The 19,265-nt window shown below is 40.3% G+C and overlaps 1 protein-coding gene and 1 long non-coding RNA gene across 2 annotated transcripts in view; one reads left to right on the top strand and one right to left on the bottom strand.

Annotated features, from left to right (window-relative positions):
* Positions 1 to 1,015: 1,015 nt before the first annotated feature.
* wdr11 (WD repeat domain 11) overlaps positions 1,016 to 19,265 on the top strand; it is a 105,375-nt gene continuing 87,125 nt past the window's right edge. Inside the window, exons 1-5 of the mRNA XM_049481546.1 lie at positions 1,016 to 1,227; positions 5,906 to 6,017; positions 7,409 to 7,562; positions 8,842 to 9,015; positions 11,264 to 11,456. Of these exons, the coding sequence (XP_049337503.1) occupies positions 1,142 to 1,227; positions 5,906 to 6,017; positions 7,409 to 7,562; positions 8,842 to 9,015; positions 11,264 to 11,456 (719 nt within the window). The 5' untranslated portion in view covers positions 1,016 to 1,141. The remainder of the gene's footprint in view (positions 1,228 to 5,905; positions 6,018 to 7,408; positions 7,563 to 8,841; positions 9,016 to 11,263; positions 11,457 to 19,265) is intronic.
* On the bottom strand, positions 12,176 to 17,566 carry LOC125802973 (uncharacterized). The gene is made up of 6 exons (XR_007440019.1): positions 17,494 to 17,566; positions 15,212 to 15,262; positions 14,246 to 14,347; positions 12,567 to 12,668; positions 12,465 to 12,515; positions 12,176 to 12,260 (listed from the first exon to the last, which is right to left on the bottom strand). It is a non-coding gene; the product is annotated as an uncharacterized LOC125802973 (long non-coding RNA).

Raw genomic sequence — 19,265 nt, 5'->3', positions numbered from 1 at the left:
TTCAAATATTCCAATAAAATCCTTTTTCCAATAAAATCCGCATTTATCTGGCCCTTCTCCATTCCCACATGCTTTGTGGGCGTGGATGCAGTGATGTCATTCAAAAATCCTTAAAAGTCTTCCGGAGTAGGAAGCTTTTATGTTCCCTCCGTTGGAAGCCTCCTACAGGAGAATTTTAAGCGGCTTCTTTCGTCTCCTACGGTATTCGGACAGGCGGCAAGATGGCGTCCCGAAATCAGTTTCCGGGTCACGGAGGAGAGGAGGAGGATCAGTAGGAAAAAGGAGACACTTTTGGGGTTTCTGGACGCAGCCGAGGAGTAGCAAAAGTTTCTGAAATGCTTTCTCTGAGAGTAAAATAAACTGATATTTTGATGAATGTGTTGTACCTGTTATTTATAATAATTTGCTGTGTATTTTAAGAATAAAATTATTTTTTATATACATAAATTCTTTGTTAGCTTGAGAAATACTACAACTGGTCAAAGACCACCCTCCATGATATGGGTATAACCCAAACAGGTTTGTTATAATGGTAAACTAATTACATTTCCAATGTCTTACACACCCGTTAATACTAAATTGACACAGTGTAAAATGCACAGTTTATATATCAACTGCTCAAGGACAAAGAACATTATTAATAATTACTTGATTAATAATTACTGATGTTTGTATTTTGTTTGTAATTTATCTCCCACTCTATCTAGATTACAGAAAGATAAAATAATACAATGTGAAGTAGTTTAGACTTGGTATATGTAAAAATAAATAAATAGAAACACCACAGGCTTATACATTTTAACAGATTATTTTCCAATTATAATCAGTTTAAATACCTATCAGTCTATCTAGAATTCAGAAAACGGAAGTTAAGCTAGATCAGCGATCTCACAGCGACGAAAACTGTTGACAGCCGTGGCTGCCCGATCTGTGCCCCCTGCTCATTTTGCAGTGCGCATGCACGGCACAAATCGGGCAGGGGGAACAGATCGGGTAGTGACAGGAACCACTTTCACCAGCTTCCGTTCCCCACCGGAGCACCACAGTGGCGCGCGTGACTTCCTGTTTACAGCTCTGATCGAGCTCGGTATATATCATTTAGTAATACTCTGCGTATTTTTGGAGATTTCTGGGTTTAGAGATGATCCCTTTCACTGTCAACATCAAACTCGCCGCCCGGACACTGACCGGTCCTCTTAACTCCCACAACAAACCAGCCGTGGACTGGTGAGTAAGGCCTAACAGCCCGGCAGCGACCTGTCTGTCTGCAGCTGTCCGTCTGCAGCTAACTATGTGTCTAAATCGAATACCTCAGAGCAGCTCTCAGATCTAATGCAGCTCTTCATTTCCCTACATTTCCTTAAATAATTCCTTAATGATCTCTCTCACTCACATTCCTGCTCTCCTCAGGGTGAAGAATGTGCTGTAAAGGCCAGACCTCCTGTTTTCACTTCACCCTGTAGCTCAGTGCAACCTCTATCGCCTCAGATTTTTGAAAACTGGATGTAAAACTTGTTACAAGATACAAAAATGTAAAAATCAAACTAATGGTTTTGTTTTTTTATTTTTCCTGGATTGAAAATAGTGAAGGTCTGACAAAGGAAAGTAAACCTGGTTAAATAATGAGACACATCGAAAGCAGGTTATTGTTGTCTCACAACCACAAACTTAAGTGTATTTTATGAAGATTTTAAGTTATTGACCAACACAAAGTCGCACATAATTATGAAGTGGAATGGAAATGATACATGGTTACAACATTTTTTATCAGATAGAAATCTGAAAAGTGTGACATGCAAAATTATTGAGCCCCTTTTGCTCTCAGCCCCCTAAATAAAATTTCAGTGAATAGTCCAGCTGTTTGTAATTTAGTCTTAGTATAAATACTCCTGTTCTGGCCTCAGTGAAGAAACTCACCAGACAGGTCAAAGAGTAGGGTTATACAAACATATCCCAAGCTTTGAGCATCCCAAGGAGCAATGCTTAATCCATCATGTAAAAAAAAAAAAAAAAATGTCTTTGTCTGTGTGTGTGTGTGTGTGTGTGTGTGTGTGTGTGTGTATATATATATATATATATATATATATATATATATATATTACATACCAGTGGCGTGCAGTGAATATAGTGAGTACCCCTTCTGCAACCACCCACCCATACCCCCCACCCCCAACCTGCCGCCGGCCGACCAACACATAGATAAATATTACAATAACTACATATTCTCTGTCGTGACTTAATACACATCAACAGCCCACAAATACAGCTACAACTTAAAAAAAGTATACAATAGACCCAACAATAAATGCTTAATATGCCTTCAAGTACAACCGTTCAACAAAGATCACTCATTAGTATGTCTACAGTTCGCCAGAGCAGCCAAAACATTAAGTACACACAAAACCTCATCAGTCAGGCGGCCTATTATTGTGAATTAGTTTCACATTGAAGAACAGCCTTTAAAAAGCCTTTTTTGCAGGCGCAATTCCATAATAGTTCGCTAGCTATTGAACTAATCCAGAATGAGCTCCGTTTTACACTAACCAATGCTTTCAACACAGCGCCGAGAAGGGGTTAGACAGCCATGGCCCCGCCCCCGGAATGAAAATCATAAATCTGATTGGTTAGATTGTCCTGCGACTTTGCTAATAGATTCATTACTACACCATTCTTAAAATCAGGAGAAGGGGTACGCAGTCATGTGGGACAGAAGCCTTTTAAAAAGCTTTGATTGGTTGCTGTCAGTCAGATAAGAGTCCTGTAACAACTGAAAAACACAGACTAATGTTTGAATTAGTTGCTGTTTTTTATTTTAGTTAATTTCTAAAATAAATTATTGCACATACAGTAGCTATGATATATATTTCCTGATTAAAAATTATATAATTATTTACATGCATTTATTGTCACCCCTTCTTTGAAGGGTTAGAAGGGCCTCACTGCACACCACTGATACATACACACACAAACACACACACACACACACACTGCTCAAAGAAAATAAAGGGAAAACTCAAATAACACATCCTAGATCTAAATGAATGAAATGTTCTCATTGATTACCTTGTCCTGTACAAAGTTGAATGTGCTGACTAATAAATTCACAAGAAAAAAAATGGAAATCGATTTTTTTAACCAATGGAGTTAAAACATTAAAGTGGAAAAACACAGTACAGGCTAATTCAACTTTGATGTAATGTCCTTAAAACAAAATAATATGAGGCTCAGTAGTGTGTATGGCTCCACGTGCCTGTATGACCTCCCTACAATGCCTGGGCTGCTCCTGATGAGGCTGTGGATGTTCTCCTGAGGAATCTCCTCCCAGACCTGGATTAAAGCATCAACCAACTCCTGGACAGTCTGTGGTGCAGTGTGGTGTTGGTGGATGGAATGAGACATGATGTGCAGATTTGCTGGATTGTATTCAGGCCTGTGGAACAGGTGGGCCAGTCCATAGCATCAATGCCTTCATCTTACAGGAACTGCTCACACACTCCAGCCACATGAGGTCTAGCATTATTCTGCATCAGAAGGAACCTAGGGGCCCACTGCACCAGCATATGGTCTCACAATGGGTCTGAGGATCTCATCTCGGTACCCCACTTGTGGACGTCGGGCCCTTGTGGCCTGCTGGAGGTCACTGCTCCTCCTGTTCCTCCTTGCACAAAGGAGGAGGTCCCTACTGCTGGGTTGTTTCCCCTCCTACAGCCTCCTCCACCTCCCCTGCTGTACTGGCCTGTCTTATGGTAATTGGCTCCATGCTCTGGACCCTGTGCTGACAGACTCATCAAACCTTCTGTCTACTGCTCGCGTTGATGTGCAGTCCTGGATGAGCTGCACTCCCTGAGCCACTTGTGTGGATTGTAGAGTCCATCTCATGCTACAAGTGTGAAAGCACCACCAACATTCAGAATTGACCAAAACATCTGCCAGAAAGCACAGGTACCGAGAAGTGGTCCGTGTTCCCCATCTGCAGAACCACTTCCCTTTGGGGTTGTTTTGCTAATTGACAATACAAGGATACAAAAAGTTGTTTCAGAGATTTAACCTGTCAGTTTCCACTGTGAGGAACATAGTAAGGAAATGGAAGACCACAGGGACAGTTCTTGTTAAGCCAGAAGTGGCAGGCCAAGAAAAAAATCAGAAAGGCAGAGAAAAAGAATGGTGAGAACAGTCAAGGACAATCCACAGACCACCTCCAAAGAGCTGCAACATCATCTTGCTGGAGATGGTGTCACTGTGCATCGTTCAATAATACAGCGCACTTTGCACAAGGAGAAGCTGTATGGAAAAGTGATGCAAAAGAAGCCATTTCTGCAAGCACGCCACAAACAGAGTCGCCTGAAGTGTGCAAAAGCAAAAGCACACCTCAGGCGACTTTGTTTGTGGCGTGTCTCTGTGGTCTTCCATTTCCTTACTATGTTCCTCACAGTGGAAACTGACAGGTTAAATCTCTGAGACAACTTTTTGTATCCTTCCCCTGAACAACTATGTTGAACAATGTTGAAAATTAGATCATTTGAGAGTTGTTTTGATGAGCCCATGATGCCACTCTTCAGAGGAGATTCAAATAGGAGAACAACTTGCAATTGGCCACCTTAAATACTTTTCTTATGATTGGATACACCTGGCTATAAAGTTCAAAGCTCAATGAGGTTACCAAACCAATTTTGTGCTTCAGTAAGTCAGTAAAAAGTAGTTAGGAGTATTCAAATCAATAAAATGATAAGGGTGCCCATACTTTTGCACCGGTCAAATTTTGGTTTAATGCATATTGCACATTTTCTGTTAGTACAATAATCCTCATTTCAATCCTGAAATATTACTGTGTCCATCAGTTATTAGATATATCAAACTGAAACAGCTGTTGCAAACACCCAAATGTTTAGAACTAAAAATGATTAAGATTAATAGGGGTGCCCAAACTTTTTTTTATGACTGTAGCAGTTAGGAAATGATTTTATTCAGAATTTATGCAGCAGTGACTGTGCCTCTACAAGTGTGTGTGTGAAAATGTGTTAGCTAGTGAACTTATTCGAGGCTAATAATACTTTCTCAAAACTAAACAAATGTAGAGAACGTTTAAAAAGTGCAATCCGAGGTGGACTGTGTTTTTAAAGCTGTATTCCACGGCTCCGGTGTGGGAGTATTTTGGGAGTATTTTGGCTTTAAGCCAAATGGGCGAGGAGAACCCTTAAGCACGAATGAGCCGGTATGTTTGTTTCAAAACAGTGGAAACTAAAGCTGGCAAAACTACCAAGCTGAGATCCTATTTAAAGCACAACCATCCAGCCCAATTCATTCAGCTGAATATTGAATATGATTATATATTGTTCCCCAAGAGAGATCCTGCCTCAAGCCCCACACAACCTGCTGATGTTCCTTACTCAGAATTTGTCTGACAGTTACATTAAAAAATACATTTATAGCAAGAGCTCTGGCCTGCTGAGCTATCTGTGTCTTCGATCATATGGACACGTGTGTTTTTGTGCTAATGTTTGTTTTGTAGCATATACATATGTGATCAAATAAGAGAATCTGCAAGTGCCCTTGTGTTGTGTTCAGAGAAAAAAAGGTTTAATTAATGTAAATGTTACTTTAATCTATATGTTTTTTTTTTTATAAAGGACTGTTTAATATTTAGTGCGGTTTTCCCGGAATCCACAGAGTCCCAGGCCGATAACTAAATTTGTTTTTGTTTTTTAAGATATATATGCCACAGTGTCTTAAAGCTCCTTTGGGAGCCCAGAAGCAGGAAAAAAAGCGTTTTCTATAGTGCCACTTTAAAATGACTATTGTCATTTATCGCAATAATTTTTTAGACGTATTGAAAATTGTTATTGTGACAGGCCAACGATCAGTTGTGTCTATGTGATTCCTCTAACGCTTCTTTTACTTTCCTCAGGGGTTGGCAAGGCCTGATTGCTCAGGGATGCCACTCCAGCATCCTTATCATTGATCCAAAAACTGCTCAGACTATTCAAGTCCTGGAGAGGCATAAAGCCAATGTTGTCAAGGTCAGTGTGAAAACATTCTAAAACTTGTTTATTTACCACGAACAGTGTTAAGCATTGATTAGAGGGTGGAGATTTGGGGTCTGCGTAACAACTTGAAGTAGGTTTGTTACATTAATTCTTCCTAATGTTTTAGTTTCTGTCCTACTAAACCATTTTTTGGTAAGTCCAACTCTTCAAAAAAGGTTCTGAACATTGTGTGTTTGCCTTTATTTCAGTTTTTAATCCATGCTAGTTGTCCTACAACAAGTGGAAAAGTCTTACTACAGAGTTTCACATACAAACCCAGCAGTAACCTGTATGTAAGCTAGCCAAATGAGGTTATGTTGAAGATGATTAATCTATCATATTTTGTCTGTGGATTTTATTACTTGACAAAACTAGTTATAATCAAGTTCTGTGTTGCAAGAGTCATGAAAAAATCCTTATATACCAATATATTTTAGCCCAGTTGGTTGCTTGCAGATACAGATTAAAGGTGGGTCTGGATGCTATATTAACGTTTTCAGGCTCTGTGTGGGTGTGTGAGTGGGTGTGTGAGTGGGTGTGTGAGTGGGTGTGTGAGTGGGTGTGTGAGTGGGTGTGTGAGTGGGTGTGTGAGTGGGTGTGTGAGTGGGGGGGGTGTGGGTGTGTGTGTGGGTGGGTGGGGGTGGGTTGGTGGGTGTGTTGGGTGTCTCACTGCTGCAATGCTGGCTTGTTTCTCTGAGTTACCAAGCAGGCAAATGGGAAGAATGGGTGGTCTTATTTCATCTTCACTTATTTCATACTGTTGCCTAAAATGCCTAAAACCCCTGCTTTAGTGTATTCCCTACTTAAACACGCTGCAGCTCTGAAAAAGCATGTTAATGGGCTGATTAGTTGGCCAGGTGCGTTAGAAGAAGGTAAAGCAATAAAAGTGCAGGGTAGGGTGGCTTCAAGATCCGGGTTGAAAAACAACAGGCTAGCCAGTACTTCATTAACTTACCCAGGGTTTGCTTCTAGAAGAACTGAAAAACCCATAAAATGTTTGAGCTATCTCTGGGAGAGAAGGAATCAAGCCTGGGTCAGTTTTTTTGGTAGTGCTTATGACAAATTCATTCAGACCAGTCACAATTGTCAGCCTATTATACGAAATATGAACTCAATTAGTTTTGCTGTTATCAGTATTGCCCTTTATATTTTTCTAAGTAAGTAGGGCATGTTACATAAATATGCTGGTATAATAAAGTGGTTTGTGATTTAAAAAGTATATATATTTATATTCTATTTCAAGTGTTTCACTGTCTTAAAGTTCATTGCTAATTAAAAAAGGTATAATAGTTTTTTTGGTTTTACTTTAAAACGTGACAATTTAGAACTTTCATCAGTGCTGTCTTTAAGTCTCTTATAATCTCTGTGTTTCGTTTTGACTTTAGGTAAAATGGTCAAGGGAGAACTACCACCACAGTCTTAGCTCCCCCTACTCCCTGAGACTGGCCTCTGCTGATGCTGCAGGCAAAATCATTGTATGGGATGTGGTGAGCGGCATGGCACACTGTGAGATCCAGGAGCATGCCAAACCAATCCAGGGTGAGGGAAGGCTGATTTCAAAATGCAGTATAGTGCAAACAATTAAAAAATCAAATGGGCAATGCTGTTTCCTTAATAAGCAAACAACATGAAAATAAATACGTGGTCATGTGGTATAGTGTGTTTATTAAATACTACTACTAATTTAACCAGCACAGCACCATCCATCTGTTATCAACCCCCAGAAACTTTTAATCTTACCAGCACAGCACCATCCATCTGTTATCAAACCCCAGAAACTTTTAATCTTACCAGCACAGTACCATCCATCTGTTATCATACACCAGAACCTACTAATCTAACCAGAACAGCACCATCCATCTGTTATCAAACCCCAGAACCTACTAATCTAACCAGCACAGCACCATCCATCTGTTATCAAACCCCAGAACCTACTAATCTAACCTGCACAGCTCCATCCATCTGTTATCAAACCCCAGAACCTACTAATCTAACCAGCACAACTCCATCCATCTGTTATCAAACCCCAGAACCTACTAATCTAACCAGCACAACTCCATCCATCTGTTATCAAACCCCAGAACCTACTAATCTAACCTGCACAGCTCCATCCATCTGTTATCAAACCCCAGAACCTACTAATCTAACCAGCACAACTCCATCCATCTGTTATCAAACCCCAGAACCTACTAATCTAACCAGTACAGCTCCATCCATCTGTTATCAAACCCCAGAACCTACTAATCTAACCAGCACAGCTCCATCCATCTGTTATCAAACCCCAGAACCTACTAATCTAACCAGTACAGCTCCATCCATCTGTTATCAAATTCAATTTGTAGTGTCTGGGTACTTTATTATGTTTAAAGTTTATTCCTCATTAAAATGTGTAATGGGTTTTAATGTTGTTATTTTTTTATCATATCAGTGTTCTTAAAATGGCAGTAATATTGTTTCACAGTTATTTTTAGGATAGTATTTTGTCCAACCAAAAATTGCAAGTGTGTATTTATGTCATGTTGTAGTCATATTTGGCTAGGAATATGCCACAGTGTTGGATTATTGTTATATTACTTCCTTTACAATAATAGGAGAAAGCATTGTGCACAAAGCAAGACCCTTATTGAGGAGTCTTAGCCCAGTTTTTAAGAAAGTATTTTTTAAATTTTGTAATATAAGTAAGATCAGATACTTTTTCCTCTTCGCTGCATTTACTCATCTTTTTGTGTCCATGCTTTTGTCTGTGTTGCAGTCAGATGTAAAGTAATGTAACTCATAAATATGTTAATAAATGAGTTATTTTACAATTATTCCCCAGACCTGGATTGGCTGTGGAATCAGGACGCGTCACGTGACCTACTTTTGGCTGTTCACCCTCCCAACTATATAGTTCTGTGGAACGGAGATACAGGGACCAAGTTATGGAAGAAGAGCTATGCTGAAAACATCCTCTCCTTCTCTTTTGATCCTTTTGACCCATCCAATCTGGCCTGTAAGTTTAGAGACTGACCCGAACTGCTTGACCTTTTCACCTGCATTACATTGTATTACTAACTGATTTCCAATCAATAACCAATTAAATATCTTATTTCTGTTAGCCAGTTTAACTGAGCAGAAATAAAAGATGAATAATGCTACTCTTATGCTTACACTTACACGTTTATGAAATGGTTGCAAAATGTAGGGTTTGTTTCTAATAGGATGTGAAAGTAACTGATGAACTTTAGTGCTAGTGTGTTGATTTTTCTTTGGCCAACAAAGAAAATACGTTCAAAGGTAGTTTAAAATAGTAAAAGATCAGGTGAAATAGTTGTGTAATTGCTGTGGTGCGTGTCTGAGTGTAAATGTACACTTTTGCTTATCATGATCACCTGCAAATTTTACTCTTTTCTAAAGAAACACAAACTTTCTTGCACTTCACACAGATTTCTGTTCATTTGTATCTGTATCTGTTGATTTTTAAAGAATGAGCATGTTTGCATTTAAATCCTTTTTTTTATAGAGACCTATTTCTCATATCATCCTATTGTCAGCAATGCCTCAATCTCCTGGTACACCTCTTATTCCAAACTATGAATATTATTAGGCTGATTGATTCGTAGGAAACCCTTTTTCAAATTTCAAATGCGTTGATGAGCTCTCTTGACCAGAGCTTCAATGTGAGTGGCCCAGGTCAAAGTATTTACTCCCAGAAACTTGGTACTGCTCACCATCTCAACTGCTAGTCATTGATTAGAAGTGGAGTATGGCTAGGCTGGCTCCTCCTAAAGTCAATGATGATCTCCTTAGTCTTATCAACATTCAGGGCCAGGGTGTTGGATTTACCCCAGTACACTAGATGGTTCACCTCCTCTCTGTATGCCCTGTTGTTGTCATCATGGCAAGAAGATAAATTAGCTTAGAATGTGCAGTTTGAGACAAAAGTGCTTTACAGGTTGTCAGCTGACAGCTGCACTTAATGGAACCTTTCCAAATCAAGTGGCAGCATCAGTGGTGGCATTAGAATGCTGGACTTCATGCTAGAATTGGCAAAAAAAAAAGCCTTATCTCACACTGTGCAAAAAAATTAAAAGACTATGATGGGCCAAAGTGAAAAAAACATTCAACACCAGAAATTGGAAGAAGTTGTTGTGGACAGGTGAGTCAAAGGTTCATCTCTTTGGATCATTTGATGTCTGTGAAGCCGCTTGATGGTCTGGGGATGCTTTGAAGGTGGAAAAATAGGAGATTTATATAGAGTGGAAGGTACCTTGAGAAAGAAAGGCTACCACAAGATTTTGCAACTCCCATGCTGTACCCTGTTCGCAGAGTTTGATTGGGGCCATTTTCATCCTACAACAGGAAAATTTACCCAAAAACAAGTCAGAAGCCAGAATTCTGACTGTAATGGAGTGGCAGCGTAGTCTCTGGATCTAACCCCTGTTGAGCTGTTGTGGGAGGAGCTTGGCTGTATGGTACAAGGGAAGATTGCATCATGCCACTGTGTGAAAGAAGCTTACTGAGCAAAAAAACTTTAAAAATAAAATTGTGATTATTATGCCACACAGATCTCCAGAAATTAGCTGAACAAATTGTTTGGGAAAAAAAATGTATGGTAAAATGGGCTCTCTTGTGATGGCTCTTTAATATGTATTTGTTACAAACAGGTGCTGGCAATAAAGACAGCACACACTTTTTAAAAGGAGAAACATTGACTGTGTTCACAAAAATGATGTCTGACCCACAAATTATTACGAATTTTAAAGGCACAAGTTCAAGTAGATCTGCAGAAATAAGGTTGAATCTTTCCATAATTTTGTCTACTCTGTATTGGTCCACGTGGAATAATATTAGATCTGCCCAATGAAAAAAATGTCATTACAATCAAAGTCCCTGCGTTTGTGATTGCAGCAGTGTTGTCGGAGCAGTGGTGCATTTTCTGATAGAAGTTTACGAATGCTAATATTCTGACCATGACTGAACGAAAATAAAAAACTCTATTCTTTGCCCCACTAACCTGTGATTTTTTTACTTAAATGGCATTATTTCAGTATCAAAAGCTTTTCAAGCTGAAGTTACGTCACCCAGTAAACAAGAAATAAACTGTATTCACCAAGAGTGATCCAAGACTATTTTTAAACACACTCTGAAACATTTATGAAAAGCTATTTTAATTCTGAAATGGCATTTTGTACAACTTGGTCAGGTTATTTAATCTGGTTTCATAATTTTCCTTTCTTGTTATTTTTTCATTCTTTCAGTGCTGACCAGCGAGGGAATCGTCTTCATCACAGACTTCTCCCCCTCCAAGGCCCCAGGCAGCGCTGGCAAGAAGGTTTACATCGCCAGCCCCCACTCTAGCCCCGCCCACAGCAAACCTGCTGCTGTCCAGCCAACTGGTGCAAAGAAAGCCCTTAACAAAGTCAAAGTGCTCATCACTAATGAGAAACCCACGTGAGTTTCAGCAGCACATCCCACACAGCAGACTGAAAAGACAAAACTTTTGTGGAAGGTATTTTATCATGTCTTGGTTTAAGTGAAAAGGACTATACACTACAGTAGGGTACAGAGCAATTGGCCAGGCTCTGGAAAGGGATTCAAACTTTATGTTCTTCCAAACTGACATTGGATATTACTGTGAATTACTTGCCTGTTGGAGCAGATTTTTGGGCATTTTCTAATGAGTGGTGAGGTAAAATTAAAAATCTCCAGGCTTTTTCTCTAGCAGCACACTTATCTAATGCGTAGATATTGCTGCTTCTAGTGTTAATAGGATCATGTACATTCCCGTGCAGTTTTACACTGAAGAAAGCTTAAAAACAGAGAAATTTACCATACCTTTTATCAAGAAAAGTACTAAGACAGTGAAGGATGCTTTTTTTGCACACACTGCTTATGCAGGATGCTAAACTGCCTCATTTTGTGCAATTAAGCTATGCTGGAGCCAAAATTCAGCCAAATAGTCAAGAAGATAGTCAGTGCAGTGGCTGCATCGTGGCCTGACCTTTTCTAATCGCTGTTCTGGTTAGCATCACACATTAACCTGGCTTTGGTTGAGCATTGCAGCGATAGCTGCATGCCGGTTTTCTGAGGTCAATAACTTAAGACTGGAGTGAACTATAGCCATAATCCACTTATAATATCACACCCCAAAACCTACTAATCTAACCAGCACAGCACCACCCATCTGTTCTCAAACCCAAGAACCTACTAATGTAACCAGGACAACTCCATCCATCTGTTATCAAACCCCAGAACCTACTAATCTAACCAGGACAACTCCATCCATCTGTTATCAAACCCCAGAACCTACTAATCTAACCAGCACAGCTCCATCCACCTATTATCAAAACCCATAACCTACTAATCTAACCAGCACAGCTCCATCCATTTATTATCAAACCCCAGAACCTACTAATCTAACCAGCATAGCATCGTCCATCAGTTATCAAACCCCAGAACCTACTAAGCTAACTAGTACAGCTCCATCCGTCTGTTATCAAACCCCACAACCTACTAATCTAACCATCACAGCTCCATCCATCTGTTATCAAACCCCAGAACCTACTGATCTAACCAGCACAGCACCATCCATCTATTATCAAACCCCAGAACCTACTAATCTAACCAGCACAGCTCCATCCATCTGTTATCAAACCCCAGAACCTACTAATCTTACCAGCAAAGCATCATCCATCAGTTATCAAACCCCAGAACCGACTAATCTAACCAGCACAGCTCCATCCGTCTGTTATGAAACCCCAGAACCTACTAATCTATCCAGCACAGCACTGTCCATCAGTTATCAAACCCCAAAACCGACTAATCTAACCAGCACAGCTCCATCTGTCTGTTATCAACCTCCAGAACCTACTAATCTAACCAGTACAGCTCTACCATCTGTTATGAAACCCCAGATCCTACTAATCTAACCAGCACAGCTCCATCCATCTATTATCAAACCCCAGAACCTACTAATCTAACCAGCACAGCTCAATCCATCTGTTATCAAACCCCAGAACCTACTGATCTAACCACGACAGCTCCATCCCCCTATTATCAAACCGCAGAACCTACTAATCTAACCAGCACAGCTCCATCCACCTATTATCAAACCACAGAACCTACTAATCTAACCAGTACAGCTCTACCATCTGTTATCAAACCCCAGAACCTACTAATCTAACCCTCACAGCTCCATCCATCTGTTATCAAACCCCAGAACCTACTAATCTAACCAGCACAGCACCATCCATCTGTTATCAAACCCCAGAACCTACTAATCTAACCAGCATAGCATCATCCATCAGTTATCAAACCCCAGAACCTACTAATCTAACCAGCACAGCTCCATCCATCTGTTATCAAACCCCAGAACCTACTAATCTAACCAGCATAGCATCATCCATCAGTTATCAAACCCCAGAACCTACTAATCTAAACAGCACAGCTCCATCCATCTGTTATCAAACCCAGAACCGACGAATCTAACCAGCACAGCACTGTCCATCTATTATCAACCTCCAGAACCTACGAATCTAACCAGCACAGCACTGTCCATCTATTATCAACCTCCATAACCTACTAATCTAACCAGCACAGCATCATCCATCTGTTATCAAGCCCCAGAACCTACTAATCTAATCAACACAGCTCTACCATCTGTTATCAAACCCCAGAACCTACTAATCTAACCAGCACAGCTCCATCCATCTATTATCAAACCCCAGAACCTACTAATCTAACCAGCACAGCAACATCCATCTGTTATCAAACCCCAGAACCTACTAATGTAACCTGCACAGCAACATCCATCTGTTATCAAACCCCAGAACCTACTAATGTAACCTGCACAGCAACATCCATCTGTTATCAAACCCCAGAACCTACTAATGTAACCTGCACAGCACCATCCATCTGTTATCAAACCCCAGAACCTACTAATCTAACTGGCACAGCACCATCCATCTGTTATCAAACCCCAGAACCTACTAATCTAACCAGCACAGCTACATCCATCTATTATCAAACCCCAGAACCTACTAATCTAACCAGCACAGCACTGTCCATCTATTATCAACCCCCGGAACCTACTAATCTAACCAGCACAGCTCCATCCCTCTATTATGAAACCCCAGAACCTACTAATCTAACCAGCATAGCATTATCCATCAGATATCAAACCCCAGAACCTACTAATCTAACCAGCACAGCATCATCCATCTGTTATCAAACCCCAGAACCTACTAATCTTACAAGCATAGCATCATCCATCAGTTATCAAACCCCAGAACCTACTAATCTAACCAGCACAGCTCCATCCACCTATTATCAAACCCCAGAACCTACTCATCTAACAAGCATAGCATCATCCATCAGTTATCAAACCCCAGAACCTACTAATCTAACCAGCACAGCTCCATCCACCTATTATCAAACCCCAGAATCTACTAATCTAACAAGCATAGCATCATCCATCAGTTATCAAACCCCAGAACCTACTAATCTAAACAGCACAGCTCCATCCACCTATTATCAAACCCCAGAACCTACTAATCTAACCAGTACAGCTCTACCATCTGTTAGGAAACCCCAGAACCTACTAATCTAACCAGCACAGCTCCATCCCTCTATTGTCAAACCCCAGAACCTGCTAATCTAACCATCATAGCATCATCCGTCAGATATCGAACCCCAGAACCTACTTATCTAACCAGTACAGCTCTACCATCTGTTATCAAACCCCAGAACCTACTAATCTAATCAACACAGCTCTACCATCTGTTATCAAACCCCAGAACCTACTAATCTAACCAGCACAGCAACATCCATCTGTTATCAAACCCCAGAACCTACTAATGTAACCTGCACAGCAACATCCATCTGTTATCAAACCCCAGAACCTACTAATGTAACCGGCACAGCACCATCCATCTGTTATCAAACCCCAGAACCTACTAATCTAACCGGCACAGCACCATCCATCTGTTATCAAACCCCAGAACCTACTAATCTAACCAGCACAGCTACATCCATCTATTATCAAACCCCAGAACCTACTAATCTAACCAGCACAGCACTGTCCATCTATTATCAACCCCCGGAACCTACTAATCTAACCAGCACAGCTCCATCCCTCTATTATGAAACCCCAGAACCTACTAATCTAACCAGCATAGCATTATCCATCAGTTATCAAACCCCAGAACCTACTAATCTAACCAGCACAGCTCCATCCACCTATTATCAAACCCCAGAACCTACTAATCTAACCAGCATAGCATTATCCATCAGTTATCAAACCCCAGAACCTACTAATCTAACCAGCACAGCTCCATCCATCTGTTATCAAACCCCAGAACCTACTAATCTAACCATCATAGCATCATCCATCAGATATCAAACCCCAGAACCTACTAATCTAACCAGCACAGCATCATCCATCTGTTATCAACCCCCAGAACCTAATAATCTAACCAGTACAGCTCTACCATCTGTTAGGAAACCCCAGAACCTACTAATCTAACCAGCACAGCTCCATCCATCTATTATCAAACCCCAGAACCTACTAATCTAACCAGCACAGCTCCATCCCTCTATTGTCAAACCCCAGAACCTACTAATCTAACCATCATAGCATCATCCATCAGATATCAAACCCCAGAACCTACTAATCTAACCAGCACAGCATCATCCATCTGTTATCAAACCCCAGAACCTACTAATCTAACCAGTACAGCTCTACCATCTGTTATGAAACCCTAGAACCTACTAATCTAACCAGCACAGCACTGTCCATCTATTATCAACCTCCAGAACCTACTAATCTAACCAGCACAGCTCCATCCCTCTATTATCAAACCCCAGAACCTACTAATCTAATCAGTACAGCTCTACCATCTGTTATGAAACCCCAGATCCTACTAATCTAACCACGACAGCTCCATCCATCTATAATCAAACCCAACAACCTACTAATCTAACCAGCACAGCTCCATCCATCTGTTATCAAACCATAGAACCTACTAATCTAACCAGCACAGCTCCATCCATCTGTTATCAAATCCCAGAACCTACTAATCTAACCAGCACAACTCCATCCACCTATTATCAAACCCCAGAACCTACTAATCTAACCAGCAAGGCTCCATCCACCTATTATCAAACCCCAGAACCTACTAATCTAACCAGCACAGCTCCATCCACCTATTATCAAACCCCAGAACTTACTAAGCTAACCAGCACAGCTCCATCCATCTGTTATCAAACCCCACAACCTACTAATCTAACCATCACAGCTCCATCCATCTGTTATCAAACCTCAGAGACTACTGATCTAACCAGCACAGCACCATCCATCTATTATCAAACCCCAGAATTTACTAATCTAACCAGCATAGCATCATCCATCAGTTATCAGAACCTACTAATCTAACCAGCACAGCACTGTCCATCTGTTATAAAATACCAGAATCTACTAATCTAACCAGCACAGCTCCATCCATCTGTTATCAAACTCCAGAACCTACTGATCTAACCAGCACAGCTCCATCCATCTGTTATCAAACCCCAGAACCTACTAATCTAACCAGCACAGCTCCATCCATCTGTTATCAAACCCCAGAACCTACTGATCTAACCAGCACAGCTCCATCCATCTGTTATCAAACCCCAGAACCTACTGATCTAACCAGCACAGCTCCATCCATCTGTTATCAAACCCCAGAACCTACTAATCTAACCAGCACAGCTCCATCCATCTGTTATCAAACCCCAGAACCTACTGATCTAACCAGCACAGCTCCATCCATCTGTTATCAAACCCCAGAACCTACTAATCTAACCAGCACAGCTCCATCCATCTGTTATAAAACACCAGAACCTACTAATCTAACCAGTACAGCTCTACCATCTGTTAGGAAACCCCAGAACCTACTAATCTAACCAGCACAGCTCCATCCCTCTATTGTCAAACCCCAGAACCTACTAATCTAACCATCATAGCATCATCCATCAGATATCAAACCCCAGAACCTACTAATCTAACCAGCACAGCATCATCCATCTGTTATCAAACCCCAGAACCTACTAATCTAACCAGTACAGCTCTACCATCTGTTATGAAACCCCAGAACCTACTAATCTAACCAGCACAGCACTGTCCATCTATTATCAACCTCCAGAACCTACTAATCTAACCAGCACAGCTCCATCCCTCTATTATCAAACCCCAGAACCTACTAATCTAATCAGTACAGCTCTACCATCTGTTATGAAACCCCAGATCCTACTAATCTAACCACGACAGCTCCATCCATCTATAATCAAACCCCACAACCTACTAATCTAACCAGCACAGCTCCATCCATCTGTTATCAAGCCACAGAACCTACTAATCTAACCAGCACAGCTCCATCCATCTGTTATCAAACCCCAGAACCTACTAATCTAACCAGCACAACTCCATCCATATATTATCAAACCCCAGAACCTACTAATCTAACCAGCACAGCTCCATCCACCTATTATCAAACCCCAGAACCTACTAATCTAACCAGCACAGCTCCATCCACCTATTATCAAACCCCAGAACCTACTAATCTAACCAGCACAGCTCCATCCACCTATTATCAAACCCCAGAACCTACTAATCTAACCACCATAGCATCGTCCATCAGTTATCAGAACTTACTAAGCTAACCAGCACAGCTCCATCCATCTGTTATCAAACCCCACAACCTAATAATCTAACCATCACAGCTCCATCCATCTGTTATCAAACCTCAGAGCCTACTGATCTAACCAGCACAGCACCATCCATCTATTATCAAACCCCAGAATTTACTAATCTAACCAGCATAGCATCATCCATCAGTTATCAGAACCTACTAATCTAACCAGCACAGCACTGTCCATCTGTTATAAAACACCAGAATCTACTAATCTAACCAGCACAGCTCCATCCATCTGTTATCAAACTCCAGAACCTACTAATCTAACCAGCACAGCTCCATCCATCTGTTATCAAACCCCAGAACCTACTGATCTAACCAGCACAGCTCCATCCATCTGTTATCAAACCCCAGAACCTACTGATCTAACCAGCACAGCTCCATCCATCTGTTATCAAACCCCAGAACCTACTAATCTAACCAGCACAACTCCATCCATCTGTTATCAAACCCCAGAACCTACACTGTAAAAAAAATAAGTTCAGCAAACTAAAAAAAATGTCAACTTATTACAAGTGACTTTTTGAGTAAATTCAACTTTTAGCTCAAAAGTCTGCCCAACTCAAAATATCAAGTTAAATTATGAGTTCACCTAACATAAATTGTTTTGTCTATTAAATGAACTACAGGACAAAGCAATGTTAGTTGGCATAACAAAAGTTATCGCAACTTAAAAATATGAAACTAGATGTTTAACTTAATATGAATTAATTAAGAAAATTAATTATTGTACTAAACAATACACTCTATACACTAGATGAAACATTAAGAAAATATTTATTAAAGCATAAGAGCATTCTTTTCAGTGATTGAACAACCAACTGAGCTTTGGACTGAGCTGCTCCTTAAAGTTAAGGCATAATGTAATCAGATGCCCTTTAGAATATTCACTGTAAAATCATAAACTTCATAAAACATAAAACAATCATTTTCAATTGTTCCAAGCCTTTGAATAGATTGGTGAAAAAAATACTTCAATCCACACAAATATAAAATATGACAAAAATCATATTTAAAAGCCAACTGACAAATTATTTAAACCAACAGCAAACCGTTTACACTGCGTGTCGTGTTACACGAACAATGAAGTTTACTCCTAATTTTTTTACTGCTTTAAAGTATATTGTTAAGCAGATTTCGAACATATATTTTCCCAGGTTGAATTATGCTATTTTGGTTTGGCAGCACTGCGGAAAATGTGTGAACTGGATTTTATAATTCACCATACTATTCTATTAAGGCAGTACAAAAACATAAAAAGTTTAACAATTGTACAAAAAGCTGTCACAATGTAACAGGTAGTGCATTTTACAACTCTTCACATACCAACTGTTATAAAATTCAATCTGCTTGGTAAAACACATATCTACATTTATATCCAATTTTTTTTTACCACTTTTCTCCCAATCTAGAAGGCAGATTACCTAATCCCTCTTATATGAACTCCCCCCATAACTAGCAACAGGAGCGTAAAGACTAGCATGCCTCTTCAAATACATGAAAAGCCAGCCACCACCTCACTACCATCACA

This window comes from Astyanax mexicanus, chromosome 7, assembly GCF_023375975.1.
Source record: "Astyanax mexicanus isolate ESR-SI-001 chromosome 7, AstMex3_surface, whole genome shotgun sequence".
In the NCBI taxonomy this organism is placed as follows: Eukaryota; Metazoa; Chordata; class Actinopteri; order Characiformes; family Acestrorhamphidae; genus Astyanax; species Astyanax mexicanus.
The sequence above is the reverse complement of the archived record's forward strand: the minus strand, read 5'-3'. Positions and strand labels throughout refer to the sequence as shown.